The sequence below is a fragment of the Protomyctophum bolini genome, assembly GCF_963924005.1.
Source record: "Protomyctophum bolini genome assembly, chromosome: 1".
Classification (NCBI taxonomy): domain Eukaryota; kingdom Metazoa; phylum Chordata; class Actinopteri; order Myctophiformes; family Myctophidae; genus Protomyctophum; species Protomyctophum bolini.
Window position 1 is genome coordinate 14,521,020 of NC_137862.1, and position 23,855 is coordinate 14,544,874.

General features: G+C 44.4%; 1 protein-coding gene across 4 annotated transcripts in view; it reads right to left on the reverse strand.

Annotated features, from left to right (window-relative positions):
* The window catches only part of mtss1lb (MTSS I-BAR domain containing 2b), a 79,142-nt gene that overhangs the window by 12,491 nt on the left and 42,796 nt on the right, over positions 1–23,855 (reverse strand). For 2 of the 4 annotated variants that reach the window (XM_080764289.1, XM_080764288.1), the window contains exons 4-11: positions 13,477–13,561; positions 10,021–10,112; positions 8,281–8,355; positions 4,467–4,624; positions 4,126–4,233; positions 3,540–3,637; positions 1,181–1,490; positions 537–611 (exon numbers count right to left, since the gene is read on the reverse strand). In XM_080764289.1, the coding sequence (XP_080620415.1) occupies positions 537–611; positions 1,181–1,490; positions 3,540–3,637; positions 4,126–4,233; positions 4,467–4,624; positions 8,281–8,355; positions 10,021–10,112; positions 13,477–13,561 (1,001 nt within the window). The remainder of the gene's footprint in view (positions 1–536; positions 612–1,180; positions 1,491–3,539; positions 3,638–4,125; positions 4,234–4,466; positions 4,625–8,280; positions 8,356–10,020; positions 10,113–13,476; positions 13,562–23,855) is intronic. The other 2 variants (XM_080764291.1, XM_080764290.1) reach the window with 2 other exon arrangements.

Consider the following 23,855-nt stretch of genomic DNA (forward strand, 5'->3'; position numbering starts at 1 on the left):
CCACTGTCTACTACTCCAGGACCTGGCTAAGATATGTATGCACTTCATTTAGCAGAGAATATCTCAACTGTTCTTGTCTAATATGACCGCTGCGAACAACTTAGGAACTGTGAAAAATTCTCTATCCAGGGCGAAATACCCAAAAATGACCACGCCCTTAAAACATGCCTCTATCTTCTAAACCGTTGGAGCTACAGATGTTCTGAGATGCTCAAAATGTAAGCGTAACAGTACGTTTTTCTGATCCGGGCCATAGCAGTGGGTTTGGGATCAGCTGGTATGACACATTGAGGCAACTGTTCAACAGCTTCCCCAAACAACCTGCTAACCAGCATTTAGCATAATTCAAATTAATTGTTTGCAATGGCCATATCAGAGAGCACCGCTTTTCCCCCCAATGTGCGGGTTTTAAAATGACTTCAAGTAGTTTATTTTGCTGGATGAAAGTAAAGTAATCAATGCCATAACAGCATAGCCTACTGTAGTACTTACAGTGGTGGGGGAACTGCATTTTACTGTAGGAGTACAGTACTTACAGTGGTGGGGGAACTGCATTCGCTGACTGACTGGCATGTCTCCGAGGCCTCCGAAGACGCTGAACTGGTTGACTTCTAGAGATGAAAAGAGACACATAGACAGATCTGTATAAAGGTTGCATTTATACGATATAATACTGACAATCGAAAACGATACGAAGTCAAACGATACGATATGTTGTTATTCACATATCGATATACTTTGTTAATTGTTTAAATTAAAATCAATGCATCGGTGCAGTTGCTGTACCGTTACACCCCAGGTTACTAACCATGCTAGGTGTGCTGTACATTTGGGGCTATATCTTGCACTACCCCTTACCCTAACTTATTTGCCATTTTTTACTATTTAGAAAAACCTTTTAAAATAGTTCAAATAACCGATCTACAAGCTCACAACGTGTCGATGTAGATCGGATAGTTGAACTATTTTAAAATGTTTTTCAAAAGAGTAAAAAATGGCAAATAAGTTTAGGGTTAAGGGGTTGGCAGGATAGGGCCCATGGTGCGTGCACGTGCAGTTTGCACACACACACACACACACACACACACACACACGCACACGCACACGCACACGCACACACACACACACACACACACACACACACACACACTGGCAGCGTGTCGTAGGCTACTGTACGTACCTGGCTGGTGATGTCGGAGGGCATGGGCGACGGGGGCTTGGAGTAGACGTTGGCGTCCTGGGAGATGAAGCCCGAGTCGTGCGAGGACACGCTGCTGAGGCGGTGGGCCGCCACGCCCCCCGGAGGCAGTGGCTGGTGGTGCGACGGCAGGCTGCTGCGGTAGCGATAGGAGGAGGTGGAGGACGATGAGGAGGTGGTGGGGGAGTGGGGCAGGGAGGCGCCTCCGCTGCCCCCACCACCTCCACCACCTCCGCCACCTCCTCCTCCCCCAGACGAACGGGACGCGCTGCTGTGGGCGCTGTTTAAGCTGCTGCAGGGGGGGTGGGGGTTTGTGGGGGGCACACGATGATGGGGACACGAGTGGAAAGAGGAGAGGGATGGACGGATGGATGTATTGATGGAGGAAAAGAGGAGGAATGGAGGAGGGGGAGGAACACAGAGCGGGAGGTGGCGTCCCCCATATGCCAATAAGGTTTTAAAGGGAGAGGCGAGTGTCGAAGAAGTGACCGAATGGTTACAATAATGTTGATGACGGTGGGTGGAGATGTGTATACCGACCGGATGTCAGAGAATGTTATCGAGAGTACAGCCGTGCATGGTCGGATGAAGGATGGTTTACGGTGGTGGTTGTGTGGGGGGTGGTGGTGGTGGTGGTGGGGGGTTGGGGGGTAATTCGTGATGATGGGTTTGGAGGTTGCATATGGCGGGAGAGCATTTCACAGAATGTGTCGGTGTTGATGATTGTTTTAGTAGAAACAGTCGTGCGATGAAGCGTTGAAGTCAGACATCAGTGACATTAATTAATCAAGAGGTCAAAGCAGCGTACAGAACATAGACGAAAAGAATAATAACCCCAGCACAAGATTAAAAGAAATACATCAAAAAATAAAAACAGAAAGAGGGCGGACCAAATTAATGCACACAAACAACATATAAAGATGATCAAATCCACAGAGGAGAGACACACATTAATGCAATACAGGACAGAGGTGAATGGAAGATGAGCACATGAGGGCATAGTAGGGAGAAAGATGGCCGCCGGCGTCAAAGGCGGGTTGAGGGAAGAGGGGAAGAAGTGGGGGGGAGACAGGTGGAGAGAATGTGAGGGTCAAAGGTCATAACAGCATACAGGATGCAGGCAAAGGGCTGTGAACCAACATGCTTTGCCTACAGTACAGTACCAGGGCCAGAGGGGTACAGTCAATGCTATTGAAGTACAGTACATGCAGGTGTACTCTCACACAGAGGCACATAGGGCTGTCGTGATTACACAATTAAGTTGACGATTGCGATTTGGTGTTGGAAATTAGAACTTTATGAATGGCTTTTGTAGGCTTCATAATAAAAAAGTGAACGGGGCAGATATGACAAATAACTGAAATGTACCAAGAAATGACTGGTATTTGTATACATTTTATACTAAAAACAATAGCGGAAATAGCTAATCTATAAGCTTTTTAGTCTGCTCTGAAGAAGGTTCTGCCGAAACGTGTCAGCGTTCTCAAATAAACATGAGAAATTGCATCTGAGCAAGTCTTCCATCTTTTATTTTGGAGTGCCACTTTTTCCATTTAGTTGGAAGTTATTTTCAAAGCTGAGCACCCACTGCCTTAAACAAAGGGCAGTTTCCAGTTTCTTTCAGTATCTACAAGCTTGTAGATCGGTAGATCAGCAATAATCTCAAAGGGGAATATATCTCAAATAATTGTGATTAGACAATTATGTAATATTTGTGACAACCCTATATGCACATGCACACTCACACAATGACACAGACACAGACACACACACACGTGTGCGTGCGTGCATGCGTGCGTGCGTGCGCACGTGAACAGAAGAGTTGATGGATAGTGTGCTTGTGATCTGGTAAACTTTACAGACTGTTACCAGTTACATAAATATAAGATAATGGATAAGTTTGGAATACAGTTCTCTATATGGGATGATTCATTTTCCCCAACAGTTCTCATCTCAACAAAGGACCAAATCTAAACTCAAGGCTCTGGTCGTTGTACAACCCATTTATACCTGTTGTAACCTACTGTATGCATTGTTTTCAATCCGTGACCTACTGTACCTACTGTAGGTTTTAGAAGGTATAAATTGTTTGACAGTGAGAAGACTGCAACCCAGGACAAAATGTGGACAACAGTTCAAATGGACGGACCAGGATTCAACAGACAAACAGATGGCAGGACTGATAGAACGGGCAACTGACAGACGTCACAAGAGGCACCTCTTTCAGACAAAATAAATGAAACAAACCATTGTGTCGGATGTGTAGCTAATTAAAACCTTTGAACGTGTGTGTGTGTGTGTGTGTGTGTGTGTGTGTGTGTGTGTGTGTGTGTGTGTGTACCTGCACATGCTGCTCTTGCGAGAGCCAGAACTGCTTGGTGAGGAGGGAGGAGTCTGGTAGGACCAGGTGTAATCAGAACCCTTCAGATCCTTAATCACCTGAGAGAGAGAGAGAGAGAGAGAGAGAGAGAGAGAGAGAGAGAGAGAGAGAGAGAGAGAGAGAGATAGAGAGAGAGAGAGAGAGAGAGAGAGAGAAAGAAAGAGCCCTCAGCGGTTTCTGACATACTGTAGTGTACAGTAGTAGGGATTGGCCCTTGCATCCAGCAGCCCAACCCAGTAGTCACGTTGAGTGGCACCGCACGAAGCAACGGGTGAACGTATGTACGGTAGGTCGGACATTACTAACCATACTCCAAACCTGGCTACGGTCTAAAACTTTACTTTGCCGGCTCCCCATCCCCTCACCATATTTCTGGCAGAAGCCGCTGAGGGCTGATTTCACCCGAAAGGTGTGCACACGTGCGTGTGTGCGTTTGTGTGTGCGTGTGTATTGCATATACTGTACTGTACGTGTGTGTGTGTGTGTGTGTGTGTGTGTGTGTGTGTGTGTGTGTGTGTGTGTGTGTGCATGCATGTGTGTGCATTACCTGTTCGCTGGCGGGAGGCAGTTTGTGAGGATCAGTGGTCAGCACAGTGAGGTCATCAATAATGGCCTGGAGGTGGGTGATCTCCCCCAACATCGCAATCTCTCCGTTCTGACAGAATAACATGAACGAGAGGTTCACCCACAAGTGCGTAGCACTGCACTCTGTGCCGCGCTATGAGCTTGTAGATCTGCTATTTTTTCAATAGCTAAAGTGTAACATAATGCCTTAAAACACCAAAAGGGGTTCCCGCCCAGAATGGGTTAAAAACAATCACTTTTTTTCCAGTAATTTCACGAATAAAACAAATCACAAATGAAAGAAATCCTCCTCCACCATCTCACCACTACAGGCTGGAGGAAGCCGATGAAGGTGCAGAAGCGCCCCCTCTCCTCCACCAGGGCCCGGCGGACCGCCTGCTTCTCCGTCTCCTCCATCAGCAGACACATGTCTGTCACGTCCTGCATGGCGCTGTCCACCTGGGGCTGCAGGTCCACTCGCCCTGTGTGTGTGTGTGTGTGTGTGTGTGTGTGTGTGTGTGCGCGCGCGTGCATGCGTGTGTGTGCGCGTGTGCATGCGTGCGTGTGAGAGAGAGGGGTCCCATGGAAATCCCGAATTATGGCAGTCACAAAATTAAGAGGGGAAGAAAGAGATAAAGAGCCGAAATCAACATGGTTGGTGCCACAGTTTACCCATAACCCATCACTTAATTTAAACCATTGCTTTATTACACCATGAGAAAGAGAATGAACAAAACACCACACCCTCTGGAAAAGTATTTGGACAATGACACTTTCCTTTGACATTTTGCCGCGGTAGCTTTGCATGCGACGGTGTCCTCAAATGAAAACACTGCCACATAAACAGTTACCGTATATGCAGCTTTGGTATAGCTACAGTATGTTGTTTCACATTCAAATGAATGGAGTTTTTGGCGCCAAAACATAAAACAAACGTTCTGCCGTCCAAACACTTGATCACACCGTACCTAACATGAAACTGGTCACTATGTGAGACAGACGAAGATGCATAATATACGTGTGTATATGGAGTCTGAATTAAATCTACACCGATTAATTAGAAAATCCTGAAAATACAACAAAAGCATTGTGAAGCTATTTGCAGTGTTACGGCATGCAGTAACAACGGGCACCAAAAGATGTCTGCAACGAAACGAACAAGGGAGGAAAACAGCAGGAGAAAGTGCGAGAGAAAGGAAGTAGGAGGGGGAGGGAGTAGGAGGTTGGCGTGCGAGTGGAAAGAGCCTTGTCTGCATCCATAGCAGCTACTGTATGGTTCTATGATTCTAGGAGTCATGCAGGAGTCACGGAACACGAGACAATTAGTCTGAGATGTTTACATCATCATGCATTGTCCAGGCTGTAGGTTTGCTAACTCGGAGAGATAAACAACATGTGGGAGTTGACACTACTCATACCGAGAGACGGAGTGAAAACGGTTGTGCTGTATTGTGCACACAAATACTGCGTGCCAAAAGACACTGTATTTGTGACTGTATGTGAATTTTATCTGTTTCAGTACATGACAAATATGCACTGTTTCAGCAATGTGAGCTTTGTGAATTATCACGTTTGTTGTTGTTTGTGCGATCACCAATCCAAAGTCCAATGATCAAAAACATACAGAATACAGTGATACAACAATCGCTTAGGGAATTCTATGGGAAGAAGACTCGAAAGGTCAAACATTCAAACAGCAGTGAGGTCAAAAGTAAGAAAGAGAGAGAGAAAGGTGGCCGAGTGCGGGGTTGGGACAAGGCGCAATAAGCTGATACTTACCCTGGATCTCTATAGCAGGTGACAGAGATAACAGACACAGAGGGCAGGGCAGGTAGAGAGAGAGAAAGATAGACAGAGAGAGAGAGAGAGAGAGAGAGAGAGAGAGAGAGAGAGAGAGAGAGAGAGAGAGAGAGCAAGCACCAAAGAGGAGGAGGTGAGACAGAGATAAAGTAGAGGGAGAAGGGAACCGATGAATTGAGAAACAGGGATACCAAAAGGAGAAAAAAAAGGGAAAAACGTTATAGGGAAAGGGATGTATAGGGACAGAGAGAGAGAGAGAGAGAGAGAGAGAGAGAGAGAGAGAGAGAGAAAGAGAGAGAGAGCAGGAATAGCAAAACTGTTCAGGTTAGTATAAGAAAGCCATCACAAGACAGCCACAGTGCAGACTGTTAGCGCAAAATAACATTGCAACCAAAAACCGAAACCAGAAATACATATCCCTGTGATCAGCCACCTGTATACATACACACAGTGACACTAGTCTGTGAGTCATTAATGTAAGTCGCTGACCATAGGGCTGCACTCAAATGAGAACAGAATAACTCCTGTTTAAACCTATGTAAATCAGTGGTTTTCAACCCTTTTCATATCAAGGTCCATTATTGTATTGGTCATTTGAGCCACGGACCACCATTGGATGAGATTTCAGACCAAAGACTTAGAATATTTTGTTGTTGTTGGATAATATTTTGTCCACAATTCCATGCTGTATTGATGTGGTCCCATAGGAGAAATAACATCTCAAAGTTCATTAACCCATTCTCGGGGCGGGAACCCCTTTTGGAATTAGCATTATGTTATGCTTTAGCTATTTAAAAATAGCAGATAGCAATAGCTTGTGGCGCGCTACGAGCTTGTAGGTCTGCTATTTTTGAAAAATCGAAAAAAAAGAACGACTGACATAGAAACATAGCTTTTTCAGAAAACTGTAATTTTCAAACTCGAATTTGATCTCAGGTCAGAATGGGTTAAAGATCTATAAGGGTCCATTTCATTGTCATTACCAACTCTCCATCATTTAGCTGGGGACCACCTGGAACCCCCTCAAGGACCACTGGTAGTCCCCAGACCACTGGTTGAGAACCACTCATATAAAACTATAATAATAGAATGGGAAAACCAGTACATTCAGAGCACAACAGGTTAACATTCAGGATTTCTTGTACCGTATATGAAAGTGTAAACATTTGGCAGCATACATGATAATAAAAGGCATTCTAAAACAACTGCAACGATAAGTGTGTTCAGAACCCTATCCACAAGACCCCAAAATTGATACATCTGCCCAGCAACTGGGTGGAAACAGCTTCAAAAGGAAGCCCACTAATTATTGGTTGCTAGTTGCTACATCACAGGGTGAAGTGTCTGACGAGGAATCGGGGAAGATTCGCTGTACCGGTTGTCGCCACCAGATGGCGATAGGATTCTACGTCATATACTTTGACTGAGCTTTAAATAGTTTGTGAGTGTATGTTGTGCAATTTAGTGCATGTTTTACTGAATGTCTGCCAGACTGCCAAATAATGTGCATATTATTTCGTGCAATCAGTGGTGGAAAGTACTGTACGTAAGTAAAATGTTGAGGTATTTGTATTGTACTTTACTTGAGTATTTGCAATTCCCGGCCAATACTATTACTTCTACTCCACTACATCTTGAGTTGGATCCAAATATTGCACATTTACGTGAGCTTGTAGATGTGCTATTTTCAAAGGTTTTTATACATTTGAAAACTTGAAATGGGACATTTTGCATAATAAGTACTTTCTACTTTAGGTACATTTGATACCAATACTTTTGTACTCTTACTCAAGTCTTAATACCGGACGGTTACATTACAGCATTGATACTTCTACATAAGAAAAACATTTGAGTACAGTTTTCCACCACTGCGTGCAGTGAAACCAGGATCCTCTCCAACAACCATGCATATATTGATCTGTTTCACTGGTTGCACAATGCTTACAGTAGCTACACACACACACACACACACACACACACACACACACACACACACACACACACACACACACACACACACACACACACACACACACACACACACACACACACACACACTCTCTCTCTCTCTCTGACTGTACACATTGATCAACAGCATGAACAGCATGGACATGGACATGATAGCGCTACAACATGGTCATGTGGCCAAACGCTTTGATCTTTAAACTTGACCTTTCTAGAAATGCTGACCTGGTTGGCCAGACAGATAAGTGCGTGAAAGTAGGTTCATGCAGTCACGTATCTGTCTATAGGTAGGTAGAAATCAGAGAGAGAAAGAGGGACAGAAAGAGAGAGAGAGAGGGAGACAGACAGAGAAAGGGGGGGGGGAGGGGTGTACCTTTGCGTGCTTTCTTCTGTAATTTCACGGTGTCAGATGATTTCTTCTTGATCTCATGGCGTGACCTCTTGTACTCTGGAGAGCAGAGAGATGGAGACGGGGCTGACTTCAGTAACAGGAACTGAAACGCTCACATTCAACGTATTGATATTTGGCTATAGAGTTACATCATGCACTCAATGCTTCCCAGTAGTTCCCACATCGATTTCCTTGAGAACACTCGCAGAGGCCTTGCTGCTGAACCCACGGAGGACCAGGCAGAGATCTCAGTGATAGGTGACATCACTAAACATCAGTGGCACCAGTGAACCGACACTCACAGTGATGTTAACCTTGATTTAAGGTCATGCAGAGAACATCAATAGCAGCTGCATGGGCCTTGTGGTCAAGAGTGTCCGCTGTCCACCCAAAAACTGGGAGGTCGTGGTTCGACCCCCGGCAGAGTCATACCAAAGACCCTGAAAAATGGGACCCAGTGCTTGACAAGGGTTGGAACCAAGTCCCTGCGACATACTAGCGTCATGTCCAGGGTGTGTACTTGTACATCATGACCAGGGGGCGTACTTGTACATCAAGCTGCCTCACGCTACAAAAACAGGAGATTTAGGCTCATGCCCTATAGGCCTCATCATGGCTCGTCAAAGGCTTACATACTTAGAACATCAATTGCAGATCATATGAATGGTGTCTACATATTGCTAGGAGTGAAGCTTGCTTAGTGAAGCACCATGTTGATTTGGCTGCTGGGCACATAATGGGTCAGTATAGTGTTCCCATTAGTCAGTGTGCCACTGGTCAAGGAAATAAACATCCATGTGTACCTGCACTGAAATAACCATCAGTGCTGAAAACAGAATGTCATGCCAGACAGTGGACAGATAACTTTCCGGTAATTTGGGAATGTCATTCAATATAAATATTATGAATAGGGGTCATTATAAATATGACCCAAACAAGTGCTATGACTGCTAATAGACATACGTTGACATAATAGTCCAGTCAATTTGAAAATGGCCATAGATGGCCTAAATTAGCCCAATACTTTTTTAGCTTAGATTGACTGGCCTATAATGTAATTTGGATGATCTAAAAGCATTAGCTCCAGACATCCCAAAACAAACTGATCAGGTTACTGCTTGGCCTGACTCCTACAACTCACCTCACCCCTGCTCATTTTGATAGGTTGGGATGGCTTAGGGTAGACGACAGAGTACAGCAACTTGCAATGGGCCTGGTCTACAAGATACGCTACACCACAAAGAGACCCATGTGCCTGTCAAACTACTTCCTATAAACGTCGACGCCGGAGAGAGGTCCACAAATCACGTTCAACCTAGATTTGGCTCAAACAAGGGGTGAAATTAATTTCGCTCATATGCCACAAAAATGTAGAACGCCCTACCAACAGTCGTAAAGGAATGTGACTACTTCAAACCCTCTCTCAAAGAGCACTTACGGGTGACTGCAATTCGAAACTGGCCCCAGAATTTCTAAGCGTTTATATGATGTTTTTACATGGTACTGTATAATTAAATGTTCAGATTAATTGATTATGAACGACCCCAATGGAAACAACTAACAAGCCATAGTGCTTTCTTGGGTTATGATTCCTCTTAGCAGACCTTGTATTGAACTCTACTTTTCTGTTCAATCAATCAATCAATCAATCAATCGAATGTTGTGCGTGTGTGCGTGCGTGCGTGCGTGCGTGCGTGCGTGCGTGCTTGTGTGAGAGTTAACCTTTGGCGTGATCCTTGTCCAGCTGGTTAGCCGTTTTCTTCCAGTCCTCAATCCTGTCCTGGAGTGGAGTGATGAGACTCTCCATCAGAGCACTGAGAGGACAGAGAGAGATTAGTTTGTATCATACTGTATGTGTATGTACACTGGCGCCATGATTTCCCCTAGAGGGCTGGGATTGGTTGTGTTAATGTATCCCTTTGTAACACCTTTACCGTTATACAGAGTAGCCTACTAATGTGCAGTAACCAACCAACCAACCAACCTTAAGGCCCTGACACATAAAACGTGTCAAATCCTCACATCATTAAAAAGGGTATCTTTGAAAAACAAAGAAAGGGTCCCGCACACTGTCAGACACTTGCCAAAATGTTGCTCTTTATTGGGTCGACGTTTCGGTCGATTAGACCTTCATCAGGACAGACAATTGTCTGTCCTGATGAAGGTCACTAGCCTTCTGAGGTGTGCTAAAAAAGATCCTCACATCATGAAATGCACTAGAAGCTAGCACTAGAAGTGTAAAGTGGCTGTGCCAAAACGTTGTGGTGCAAGTGTTGTCGCACTCGCAGGGATGACTAAAACACAACAATGCAACCCTGCATTGACCAGTACAAACTGGTCCACCGACCGGTCGGCCGGTCCTCCCATTAAAACCGGGAAAGCATCCGCGTCATTTTAGAGCCCACGGCTCGCCCCGGTCTGAACAATTACCATACTTTTAGGCCTGAAAAGCCTAAAAAGGTGTCATTCTGCACTTAAAGGGCCACTTCACCCCTTTTGCAACCAGATCTTATTTTAATGTTTGGGAGACAAGAAACACTTTCCTGGGGTTTTTACGTGGGTAATATGTGTTTTTAGATATTTTAGTACATGTCCATGGGATCCATGATGTTATGGACACTGCGGGCTCACTTCCTTCCTGGACTACAATTCCCATAATGCTTTGCAAACTGCGTCTTTTAAAGTTAATGTGTATGCTGGCACTGGGAACTGGGGTTTATGCTAACAGCTAGCAGTAGTGATTAATGTCCGTAAAGTCACACATCCAACAAGCTTTGAACTGAGATAATGGCGAAAACATCTTGAAAACGGCCACTTTTGCAGATTTTCGATCGCCAATTGTTGATTGCCAATACATTTTTTTATTGTGTTTTGGCCATTGTCGCATGTTTCTTCTTTAATAAAGCGAGCTAGGAAGATACCCGCTTTGGGAAACCCTGTCCTATATTCTGTCTTTCTTTCACTCTAAAAAGCCTCTACGCTGACAGAGTGTCCTACTGAGTGTAGAACAGACTCCCTGTCCTACTGACCTCACAGGAATTAAAGCAGCTATATTTCTGGAACGACACCATTATATACATTACTCTGTGAGTTCCGTTCCACTTGGCTATTTTAGTATCTGGAACTTCACACACACACAACCGCGCACGCACGCACGCACGCACGCACGCACGCACGCACGCACGCACGCACATGCATGTACAGAAATTCATACCAGAGTGAGGAAATGTAAAGTGCTTTAGATTGAGCCGGTCTTTTCAAAGACAGCCCTATCATTACCGTGGTCGTAGATCAGCATTATCATCATCATTACAATCACATCATGGATGTAACAGCTTATACCATGATGGAAAAGTCATCAGAGCGCCGTGGAAAGTCGCGTCAAACAAAAACAATGGGTGAAAACAGAGCCTTTGTGAGGTTTCCTCTGTGTGGGCTGTATGCACACTGCCAGTGGTGTAAAGTACATCTACTCAAGTACTGTAATTAAGTACAACAATTTTGAGGTATTTGTATTTAGTTGAGTATTTCCAACTTCCAGGACTTTTACTTCTACTCCACTACATCTTAGAGGCAAGTATTGTACTTTTGCTCCACTACAATTATTTGAAAACTTTAGTTTATAAGTTACTTTGTAGATTTTGAACATACATTAACCACATCAGCCCTATACATTATTCCGTCCATTTGAAAATAGCCGATCTACAAGCTTAAGATCATTTTCAAACAATGTGTATACATTTTAAAACTCAAAATGGGACATTCTCCATAATAGGTACTTTTACTTTTGGTACTGTAAGTACATTTTGATGCCAATATCTTTGTACATTAAATGTACTCAAGTACATTTAGAATTTCGGACTTTTACTTGTAACAGACTATTCTTATATTGCAGTATTGATACTTTTACTTAAGTGAAAAAGAGTACTGTTTAGCTCACAGAACGAGCACTATGCTCCAACACACTCTGAACACAATGCCAAAAAAAGAAACAAAAAAAAACCTGCACCGAATGTTCTTCTCACCAATAGACCAGACCCAAACAAAAGGTTAGATTTACATGGAAAACACAGACTTGAGGTTTTCTCATTCGATGCTTTCTGAGAAATGGTTCTGAGCAATGAAGTCTTGCGGACTGTTTTTAAGCAAACAGCCAGACCGAACAATTGACGGAGGATAGGAAAGGAAAAGTAGAAGGAGGAGGAAGGAAAGGAAGGTCCCGTTTAGGTCCCAGGCACCTCAGCTGTGGAACCTTCTCCCGGCTTCGGTCCTTGAGGCTGACACGCTCTGCACATTCAAGACTAGGTTGAAAACCTTTCTCTACGACAAAGCCTATAGCTAGACTTGTCTCCGGGTCTAGCTGGATACCATAGTCGTACATTGTTGTGTGGGTTTGTCTCCCAGCAGTACTTGTAATATACACTATATAGGCTCCAGTAAGGCCTGCCACTAATCCAACATCCGGGGAATCTCTCCCCGGAGTCTCTTTTCGTCCTCCCCGTCGCAGTTCTGTGGACCTCTAATATTAACTCCCAACTGACTGCCGAGTGTGACCTTTGATCAGGCCTCTTTGGAGCCCACCAGAAGTGTGACCTGGACCCGGCCTCACAGAGCTCGACCTGGACCAGATGTGGACCAGACCCCTATTTCTCTGTCTTTTTTGCTCTCTCTGTCTATCTCTCTCTCTCTCCCTCTACCCCCCCCCCCCCCCCCCGACACGGTCGAGGCAGATGGCCGCCCACCCTAGAGTCGGGTTCTGCCTGACGTTTCTTCCTAAAGGGGAGTTTTTCGTTACCATTGTCGCAATATTGCTTGGTCTGGGTCGATCTTTGTTGGTTGTAAAGTGTCTTGAGACAACTTGTTGTGATTTGACACTATAATAAAATTGAATTGAATTGAATTGAAAAGGGAAGGAAGGTAGTAAGGAGGCAGGTAAGACCAAAAGGATTGAAGGGCAGAAATGGAGGATTGAGTAGATCAGTGTTCTCAACCTTTCTAGACCCCCACAATACAGAGTCGGGGACAATATTATGCATAAAATAACTGAATTTGAGGTTAAACGTGAAGACTAGGGGGTAGCAAATAGCAATTGCCATCCTGATGCCCCAAATGACGCCCCTGCTGGGAGAGAAAGCAGGTGGAGAGTGGAGACTGGTGGCGGTGGTGGAGGTGTCTTACTTGGTGAAGTGGCGTAGCTTGGCCTCAATGCTGCGATGTCTCATACACATCCTGGTCAGAGCTGAACCGATGTCCCTGGTTGCTCCTAGACACAACAAAACAACACAAATGTTCACATGATTAAAAACTCTCTCTCTCTCTCTCTCTCTCTCTGTCTCTCTCTCTAGTCTCTACACACACACACACACACACACACACACACACACACACACACACACACACACACACACACACACACACACACACACACACACACAAAGCACTGGTAAAAGGTGCTGAAGGCTTGAGTTGAGACAGATGAAGTACTACTACACACCCACACGTCTCTTTACATTAGGTCAATATTTACACCAGAAGCTCAGTGGACATGCCATCCAAATAAAGACATGTGCTGTGTCAGCTTACAGTACAGTATGTGTAGTTGGCACAATGATAAAGTGAGACATGTATATGGGATAACAAAGAACATAGAGAGAGACCTGGATCTGTTCGAGGCTAACCTGCGACTATAAACATGTGTCTATTTTAAGCAGCGGAGGTCTATGTGGAAAACCTTGACCCCCAGTGTTTAAAGAGAGGAGACGCTTAATTCTCTCTTCCAAACAAGGTGCTCACGCAGAAGCACCGACTGTCCAACAAAAACCCTGCCCATGTCCAAAAGAGTTACTTTTGAAGAAATTAATAGACTAAAAATCACATGATATGTGTATTACAACTACACTAAACTAAAACATTAATTCAGATGGCTAAAGAACTAAATGAAAATGTATTCAAAAGATGATGACTAAAACTAAAAGAACAAAGTTCTGTGTCACTGGCTTCATAACCTAGTACATACACGTACATATTACGTACATACATCAATGGATTTACAGTGCAGGTGGGCGTACTGTACATACATGTACGCTGCCTAGAGTGTAGCCTAATCACCGTCAACACTTGAATGTGCATGCTGGGATTACCAATTAAATAGCAGCCAAATGGGATTGTTATCGTTTGTTATTGAAAGAAATGTGTTTATCGTGAAAGCTTTCGCTGGCTTACAACCAGCGCAAGCTCAGCCATCAAGAAAGCATGATTTGCTGTCAAATTCAGCACTGCAACACTGATAGCTGCTGCAGTCTATCTGTGAAATAATCTTCAAAGAATGCAATTATGTCCCTTTACCGTAAGCCCTTTCAGGCATTAGATAAGCAGAGGTTGATTAGAGGAAAAGGACAGCGAGGTCATATCAGGTGTCCAGTAGGAGGCAGTAGGTACAGTAGGAGTAACAGCCATGTAGGACATCACCTGGAGCTAGACAGTAGGGCAGACCCATAAACAAGGACCCATAAACAGTTACAGACCTGTAAGGGTCCATTTGGAACCTCTTCAACTTAAGAACCCAGACCAGCTAGACCAGTGTTGGTTCTGGAGTCCATAGCCCCATACTGATTAAAATGTAAGCAACTAAGCATGTATGAGTGTGTACAATGCACAGGCAAACACACGCACGCACGCACGCACGCACGCACGCACGCACGCACGCACGCACGCACGCAAAAACACACACAAACGGTCTAAAACATGTTACATATACACACAGAGCGTGCTGGTGAAGTCCAGAGAGAAGCGCTCCATTCATAATTAACAAATTCCTCCCTCTCGCCTCCTGTTCTACCCGGCAACCATTCATTACAGCAGAGGCACCATCACCATCACCCCCCCCCCCCCCCCCCCTCCGAACCCACACGCACACACACACACACACACACACACACACACACACACACACACACACACACACACACACACACACACACACACACACACACACACACACACACACACACACACACACACACACACACACACACACACACACACCTTGAAAATGGTTCAAAACATACATAAGTCAAGGTTGGCACATGGAAATGGACAATTTACTGTTAAATGGATACAAGGAGACTGGATAGAGAGAGAGAGAGAGAGGCACAACAGGACCAGAACCAAGAGGGATTGCCTTGTGCATTTTAATGAGCTCTTCTCTTCTCTACTGGAGTGAGAATCAGGGACCCAGCCAAGTTACAGCCGTGTGTGTGTGTGTGTGTGTGTGTGTGTGTGTGTGTGTGTGTGTGTGTGTGTGTGTGTGTGTGTGTGTGTGTGTGTGTGTGCATGCGTGCATGCGTGCATGCGTGTGTGCGTGGCATACATTTGTCTGTGTGGGTGTGTGTGTGTGTTTGACCCGTCCATGTCTGATAGTCCTCTTCCTGTTTGCCTGTTGTTAGCATCTCCTCTGATGTCACAGCAAGGGGCTCAACAAGTCACTGAGGAAAGACACTGTTGCAGATGTGAGCAGTGTAGATAGTAGTTAACTGTACTGCCCACATCCGCATAACAGTGCAGCGTATTCCTGCGAGGACTCTTTAGAAACAACACATAGAGAGATCGGGGACGGAGCGAACGGGGAAGAGAAGAGGAGTAATGGAGGGCCGCTGCCAATAGACCACACATGACATCTGCTCGTGATCATTCATGGGCCTTTAAGAGGACGTCGACTTGACACTTTGGTGGCAGCTAGCATTACAGTGCAGCAATACCAAATGCAGAGCAGTAGATATAATGTGTGGGTCCTGGTGAATCATGACCAAAAAACCTTTCTGTGAGAGAGACATTTTTAAATAAATAAACCGCTAAATAAAGGGTATTTATTAAATATATTAAAAAAAAAAGTTTTCCACAGATTTCAGAATCAAAGGTTTTATGTTCACCATGCAGGATCCTGGATGGCTTGATTCTATAGGCTTAAAAATAATTAATATAAATATTTTTGGAAATCTCCATGGAAAAATGAATGTGGTCTGGAACGATGGAACGAGGACATGGCCACCACTTCTATGCCCTATACTGTAGCTCTTGGCAATCAAAATGTACAGTAATTATCCACATGGAACTCGTGAAATGTGCCTTATTGTTACCACTACTATAGGTAGTTCAAAGGATGTACAGTGTGGGTACAGCGATGTAATAGATCCTTATTGATGTATGTATTTTGAGGTGTAATCAGTCTGACGTCAGAGGCACTTGCCCGTGGGGTGCATACATTGATTAGACATACCAACAGTCCTGCAGTCATTAGTCCGACAACACCGTCGCTCCCGAACTAACCTAAACTAACCTATGCTGTGGGTTTAAAATCACCGTGGCTCCCGACATGTGCTACGGGTGAAAACTAACCCGTGGCGGGATAAATATCACCGTCAGCGTGACGTCACCGTTCGGTTAGGGTTAGGTTAGGGATTTGGGTAGCGTCTCGGACTCATGACTGTAGGACTGTTGGTATGTATAACCAAACACATGGACCTGCAAGTAGTACAGGAAAGGCAAAAAGGTTTAAATGGCAGAAAATCGATCCTGACGCAAAAGGGGCGTGGCCTATATGACCCACGGAATGTGACATTTAGATTTTACGACCTACGGTTCAAGTGTTATGAGGTGAAATGTAAAGTGAGCTGTTATAGTGCCACCATGGGGCAGACTGATGTAATTATTCATTAAAATAATTTTAATAATTATTACAAACCTCCCCTCCAAGTGTTGTGACTGTATAGCTCTGACAGTTTCTGAGAGAAAAATACTTGATATGAGTTTGCGCCTTTTCCCATGTAAGTGGATGGGTAACTTGAATGCACTAATACATTCATTATTAATCAATAATTTGTTAATGTGAAAAAAGGGCTTTGTTAAGACCTCCGTAATATTATGGTCAATGCCTGTGTGAAAAGTCGGAGCGATTGGTGAGCTATACGACAGTGTTTCAGACACTCATTCATTCATTCATTTGTTCATGAGGTCTGCCCATTTCCAAAAGCGCGTAGGTGTTTTAGTTTATTCCCCGTAGTGCAAGGCCCTCCCACTCTCACTCTCGCCCTCACTTATTCCTCTCTCATGTAGGGAAGGGGGGACTCCCCCCCAGGGAATATCGCCCTCACTTATCCCTCTCTCATGTAGGGAAGGGGGGACTCCCCCCCAGGGAATATCCCTCTATTCTCTCTCCTTCCTCTCCCCCTCCCTCGCTCTGCCTTTCCTGCTTTTGATCTACTTCCTGGCTGCAAACCTCCCTGTGACTGTGTGTGTGTGTGTGTGTGTGTGTGTGTGTGTGTGTGTGTGTGTGTGTGTGTGTGTGTGTGTGTGTGTGCGACTGTGCGTGTGTGCATGTGTGTAGCCTACTGTTTTGTTTTTATGTGTGGCAATGTCACACAAATCATGTATTCTCATTATTTCCCAGCTAGTGCAATAAAGTGAACTTCTAAGCTATATTATTAGAAGAGCTGAGATCACTTGTGGAGCAACAGAAAACCCCTTGCAGTAAACTCAACTGACTGCTAGGGTCACATGGTCTGTTAATATGGCTACTAAGGTCACATGGTCTGTTGCTACAGTATATGGCTGCTAAGGTCACATGGTCTGTTGTAGTGCAAACCTTAGCTATGGTTGCTAAGGTCATATGGTCTGTTTCCATGCATTAATGTTTTTATTAATGTGACCATAATTTACTAAACGCATGATGATGCCTATAGTTCATTTCCAATGAGACCTGCGTTTTTGCACAGAGCAGTTGCGGGGCGACAACGCAAGCTTATTTACGTGAAATTGTTGCGCGCATGCTCGTTTCGTGCACACGTGTTTAGCTTTTTTTTTTACGATTGCGTTGTCGCACCCCTCTTGAGAAGACCTGCAGCAGACCTCTCGTTGATCCAGGCAACAACGTGGAACGTTCCTCACTTCTCGTTTGAAAGGCCCTTAATACAGTAAGTATAGCACAGGGAACAAATGACAGTATGAATCTTTCAGTGTAATCCTACATCTTTAGGAAGGACAAATCTGCCAGTAAAACAACCGAGCATGTGTGCAAGTGAAGCGCACACCACACAGCACAAACATGTCGTATTTGCAGTCTGAATTAGTCATATACAGTAGGTGTGTTTTGGTCATTGCATCATCATTAAACCAATCAGTGTCGGCTCCCGTAACCTTTAAATAGCAGGTGCGCTGGCTCCATGCCCGTTGTGATTTACATGAAGGATTCAGCGATTGGAGGAGACACAGAACACTGTTCTGTTGAGGAATTGCATTGGACAATCAACGGGCGCAGGGTTAATTATGGGACACAATGATGTCAGGAGACGAAACAAAAGCTCTCTCCTCGCCGAAACATCACGACAAAAAGGAGAAGTGATTACTCGCTTTGACCGTTCTTCTTCGGTCAGAACCATTCTCGTGTAGCGTAATCACAATAGGACGTAATCACATACACATTCAGTTTATTTTTTTAAACTCCATGTTAAAGCACGACAGAGATGCAGTGTGTTCGGCGTGTCGTCGGAGCCTCTATGCACACAGAATAACTCTTCCTACTTCCGGGTGTTACCGATGACATTAATGAAGGCAGGGTGCTGCTGTTGTGCATGTTGACTCACTGGAAACACTCCTGCTACACCAGTGGGTCTCAAAGTGTCCTAGAGTGGGTTCCAAATGGTCCCGTACGGATGTGTAAGTCTGAGTCCATTTGGTTCCATTTGTAAACTCTCAGAGTTATGGGGGTCCTTTCCTTGATATTAAAAGGTTTCAGAACCACTGTACACTAAATGGAATATATATATGGATATAACATTCTTATTCATTTACAAGAAACATTATTGACTGAACATGAGTGTTCGGATGGATTTTGATTACAAGCAGTGTGCGAGCACATGATAGATCAACGACAAAACATGCACTAACATGGAACCCGCAAGGCAAGAGGAAGAGAGGAAGGCCTAGAGAGCCACCTGGAGAAGGACCACAGAGCAGGAGATGAAGGCACACGGGCTGTCATGGCAACAACTGGAGCGGAAGGGGATAGAGGAGCCTCATCAGGGAATTTAAAGGCCTAAGTAAAGAAGTAGTGCGAGCATTACAAACCATAGGCATGCATCTTAATCATGCACTCTCTCTTTTCTAAGGAAAATAAATACCTGACTTTCCTCACGGTGCCAAAGATAGCAATGCGGTAGACCACACTTTATTTTACAAGCCAGGCAAGACTTAGCCGGTTGAGTGGTTTTACGGAAGTAGCGGGATTTTTGTGTCTTGAGTCTATGTGATTGGTCGAAAACTAACATATGCGGGGGACATACGTCCGACGGCTTTCCTCTTCGCAGATGAGTAAGGCTGGGAACGAGGCAATCAATTTAAGACCATGATCTAAAAAATGCAAATGCAAAACGCAATTACCTTTCGTAATTATACAAGGTTGGCGCTGTTTGTGAAAATGAAAAAACTCTGTCGTTTCAAAACTAGCAATGGCCATTTTTTTCATCGCTTTCATGATATCTGATATTCCAAGTGGGACAGCTAGGACTTGACATAGGCCTACAGTACATCTTTCACACATCCAGGCCTGCACGCAACAAACAAAACAAACAGCGCTAAGCTAAGCAGTGTCACTGCTCTTTTCCCAGAGAATATCAATGAACCTCTTCAAATGTTCTACTCTCACACTAAGGTCTGTTTCGATATCCCACCTACTTCCCCTCTCTCTCTCTCTCTCTCTCTCTTCTCCTGCCTAAGACGGCCATGGCCTACCCACCGGTGCATCTCCATGGCAACCAAGATGAAATCTGCAGAGGGATTGGTCAGCCCCTTTCCTGCACAGAGCTGCACCATTCATACAAACATGCGAGATCACGCATGCATGCAGCACGCACGCACACGCACGCACGTACGCATGCACACGCACACACACACACACACACACACACACACACACACACACACACACACACACACACACACACACACACACACACACACACACACACACACCATCTGTAACACTCAATGTATCCGTGCGCAGAAGTAAGAATACAAATGTGTCCACAAATGCAGCATTAATGAATACATTGCACAGTAAATTCAAGGGTCATAACCCGATTAAAAGCAGGAGTGTCATTTTAGATTTTTGGCATTGGCTATTAAAAATAGCAGATATACAAGCTCACAGCGCATCACTTCGTGAGCTTGTACATTAGTTTTAGTCGTATTTTAGTCAGCTGTGTGTGTGTGTGTGTGTGTGTGTGTGTGTGTGTGAGTGTGTGTGTGTGTGTGTGTGTGTGTGTGCGTGCGTGCATGCACGCGGTGCTATCTTTTGTTAATCTGTAACAGTAATCATCTGGCTCCATGCTTTAATTCAACTTTAATTCAATCATATCTCTTTGTAGTTAATACACACAGGAGCAGACAGTCAGACTGTAAACTGGCTGATATGCTTCAGGCCGGGTTTGGACACGCACGCACGCACACACGCACACACACACGCACGCACGCACACACGCACGGAAGGAAGGACGGACGAGCAGACAGATCCTGATCTGAAGCAGCGGTGACGATGTCCCACATATGACCTGTCCTAAGGCGTTGTCCCAGATAGAGGAGATTGTGTGTGTTTGTGTGTGTGTGTGTGTGTGTGTGTGTGTGTTACACAATAACTGTGTTAGTTCTCATACTGTAAACACACTGTACACTGCAGTACACACCCTTGCAGGAGGTCACCGGCGACTGATGATCACACACACACACACACACACACACACACACACACACACACACACACACACACACACTCACACACTCACGCACACACCACCATCATCATCATCATCATCATCATCATCACGAACACAATTAAGAAACAACATAAATACTGTAAATATAAAGTAAATAGGAGGAGTTGGGGGATGAGAGAAGGAGATGAAGTAGGGGGGGTGTGGGGTGCATGGCAGAGCAGGGGGGAAGAAGAGGTGACACCACGGTTGCCAAGGTTACAGACATCTGCAGCAATCCCCCAACCTTCCCCTGACGCCATCATTCATGGTGACAACGCACAATGAGAGGTAAATAAATTAACCCATTCTGACCTGAGATCAGATTCTAAAAACGTCTTCTACATCCTGACAGTTTTCTGAAAAAGCTATGTTTCTATCGTTCTTCGATTTTTCAAAAATAGCAGACCTACAAGCTCATAGCGCGCCACTCGGTGGCGCGCTATGAGCTTGTAGATCTGCTATTTTTCAATAGCTAAAGCATAACATAATGCTAACACCAAAATGGGTTCCCGCCCAAAATGGGTTGCAAATAGACATGTTACGTCATGATATCAAAATTGAAGAATGTAGTTAGTCATGACAACTACATTCATTTGTTTTCTAACCATTTTCTAAATTTCTGAATATTTTTAATATGAGATTCACATTTTCTTTTCCTATACACAGGTTTAATGTTTGTCTTTAGTTCAATGTTTGTTTTGTAAACGCCATTGACCTGAAAAGTTACCTCATAATGTGTCATTTACGTCATATTGTCTCTTTATTGTTAATGGCGATTAAAGTTTGTGTTTGCACTGTTTGTTTTACATCACCATTACGTCATCTAAACAACACGAGTTAGACTTTAATATATTAGCGCCCCTCACTTCACACGGGTGTGATTTTTTAAAACCTTGCATGATGGCTGAAAAATAATAACGTGTGTTAAAAAATGAATTCATGGCAACTCTATAATAAATAATCTTGATATTTATTTTCGTATTTTTGTTTTGGATGATGTACGATGATAAGAGCGCCACTCACTACCCACGGGTGACGGGTGTGATTTTTAAATGAATGTTAAATAAGTAAAAAAGTATATACTGTAGATGGAAAAAAGCGGTTTAAGAGATTAGCTCCGGATCGCGCTCACGCACGCACACACGCACGCACGTATAGAGAAGAGGAACGAGCAGTTCCGTTGGCCCGGGGTTGCTGGGGTTATCACGCTGACAAAGCATTGAACACGTGTTCAGGTTTTGGTGCACTGGATGATGTCTGCCAGCTATATGGGAATAGAATTGTTGCCTAAAAATGTAAATTTGTGCTGATGACAGGGATCTCTGTACAATGTGGGCACACACCCATGGGTATCCCCATATATGGGCATGTGACATTCTTGTTTACGCTTGAGTTGGGCATGTCCGTATTTGGGATGATAACACTGGCGCTTCACAATGCGTTAACGGCCTGCCCCGTCGATGTCGTTGCAGGAGTTATTGCAGTTATTATTAACACAGTCAAATCTGACAGAGACACAAAGAGTCTGGGAAACAGACGACTGGAAGACACAGACAGAGAACTAGACAGGGGGGGAAGGTTTCTGCTGCTACTACAGCAGCAGCAGCAGCAGCATTAGATAAAGCGGAATTATTCATGGGGCCCAGATTCCCTTCTCAGCATGAGGCCAAGCAAAGATTCTGTCGGCACGCCAAGCAGTCACCAACCAGTGAGCCAGCCGGCCGGCCGACCGGCCGACCGACCGACCAGCCAGCGCAGTCAGCCCTGGCCCAAACAAACCATCACGTCCTCAAACAAACCTTCTATGGACACTTAAGGACACAGATGTATTCTGAGCTACAGACCTCATCCTTAAAGAATGCATTAGAGCATAACAAATCCCGTCTCCAATTTGTATGTGTATATACTACGAGCCACAGTTGCTGTGCACATTCTGCAGACAATGGGGTTTTTAGACCCCCCCATTTGTTTTAGACTCTGTAGTGTGCAAGCCTCTGGTCTCTCAAGCCAGACACATCTACCACAATCCACGAATGCTACAGAGTCTCTATACTTATATTTTAAAATATAATTAAAATGTCTTTTTGAATTTACATTTCTGCTTAGCAGCAAACTATATGGACTTTGTCTAATCTGATTTACAGTAAGATTAGTTATTCACGTGACTGTGGAGGCGAAGACATATCTGCTGTATGTTCTAATCTTTATCAGCGATGTCCAGACGATTATACAGTAGGTGGACAATTTTTTAATTGTGTGAACCGACAGTTTTGAGAGCTCAGCAAGTCTCCAGTGTTCCGTTTCCCTGTCTCTATTTTACCTGTACATTTCAATTACAAAATTTCAATCCCAAAATAACTCAATGCAAGGGCAATTGAGTGCAAATTTGTTGAGTTTCGGGCCTGAATGATTGACTGTGTTGAGGTTGGGTGTGTGTTGTGCCTATGGCAGCTTCAGTCAGCTAATCTGCGAGTCTACAGAGAATGACTCCTCTCTGAAATGTCCAGTGTTTGCTATAATAGGCAGGCAGGTCACGGCACGAGGTCAAAGGCTGGGCAAAGCGTGAACACATGCAAGTTTGCCGCACGCACACGCACACACACACACACACACACACAATACTTGTATAACATATACACGCAAGCATCGCTCGCAGAGATACACAGACACAAACACACATTTTGCCAGTTTCTTTTTTTTATATATATATATTTTGTATCCCACGATTTTGTAACCCATTTTTCACCCCTGTGT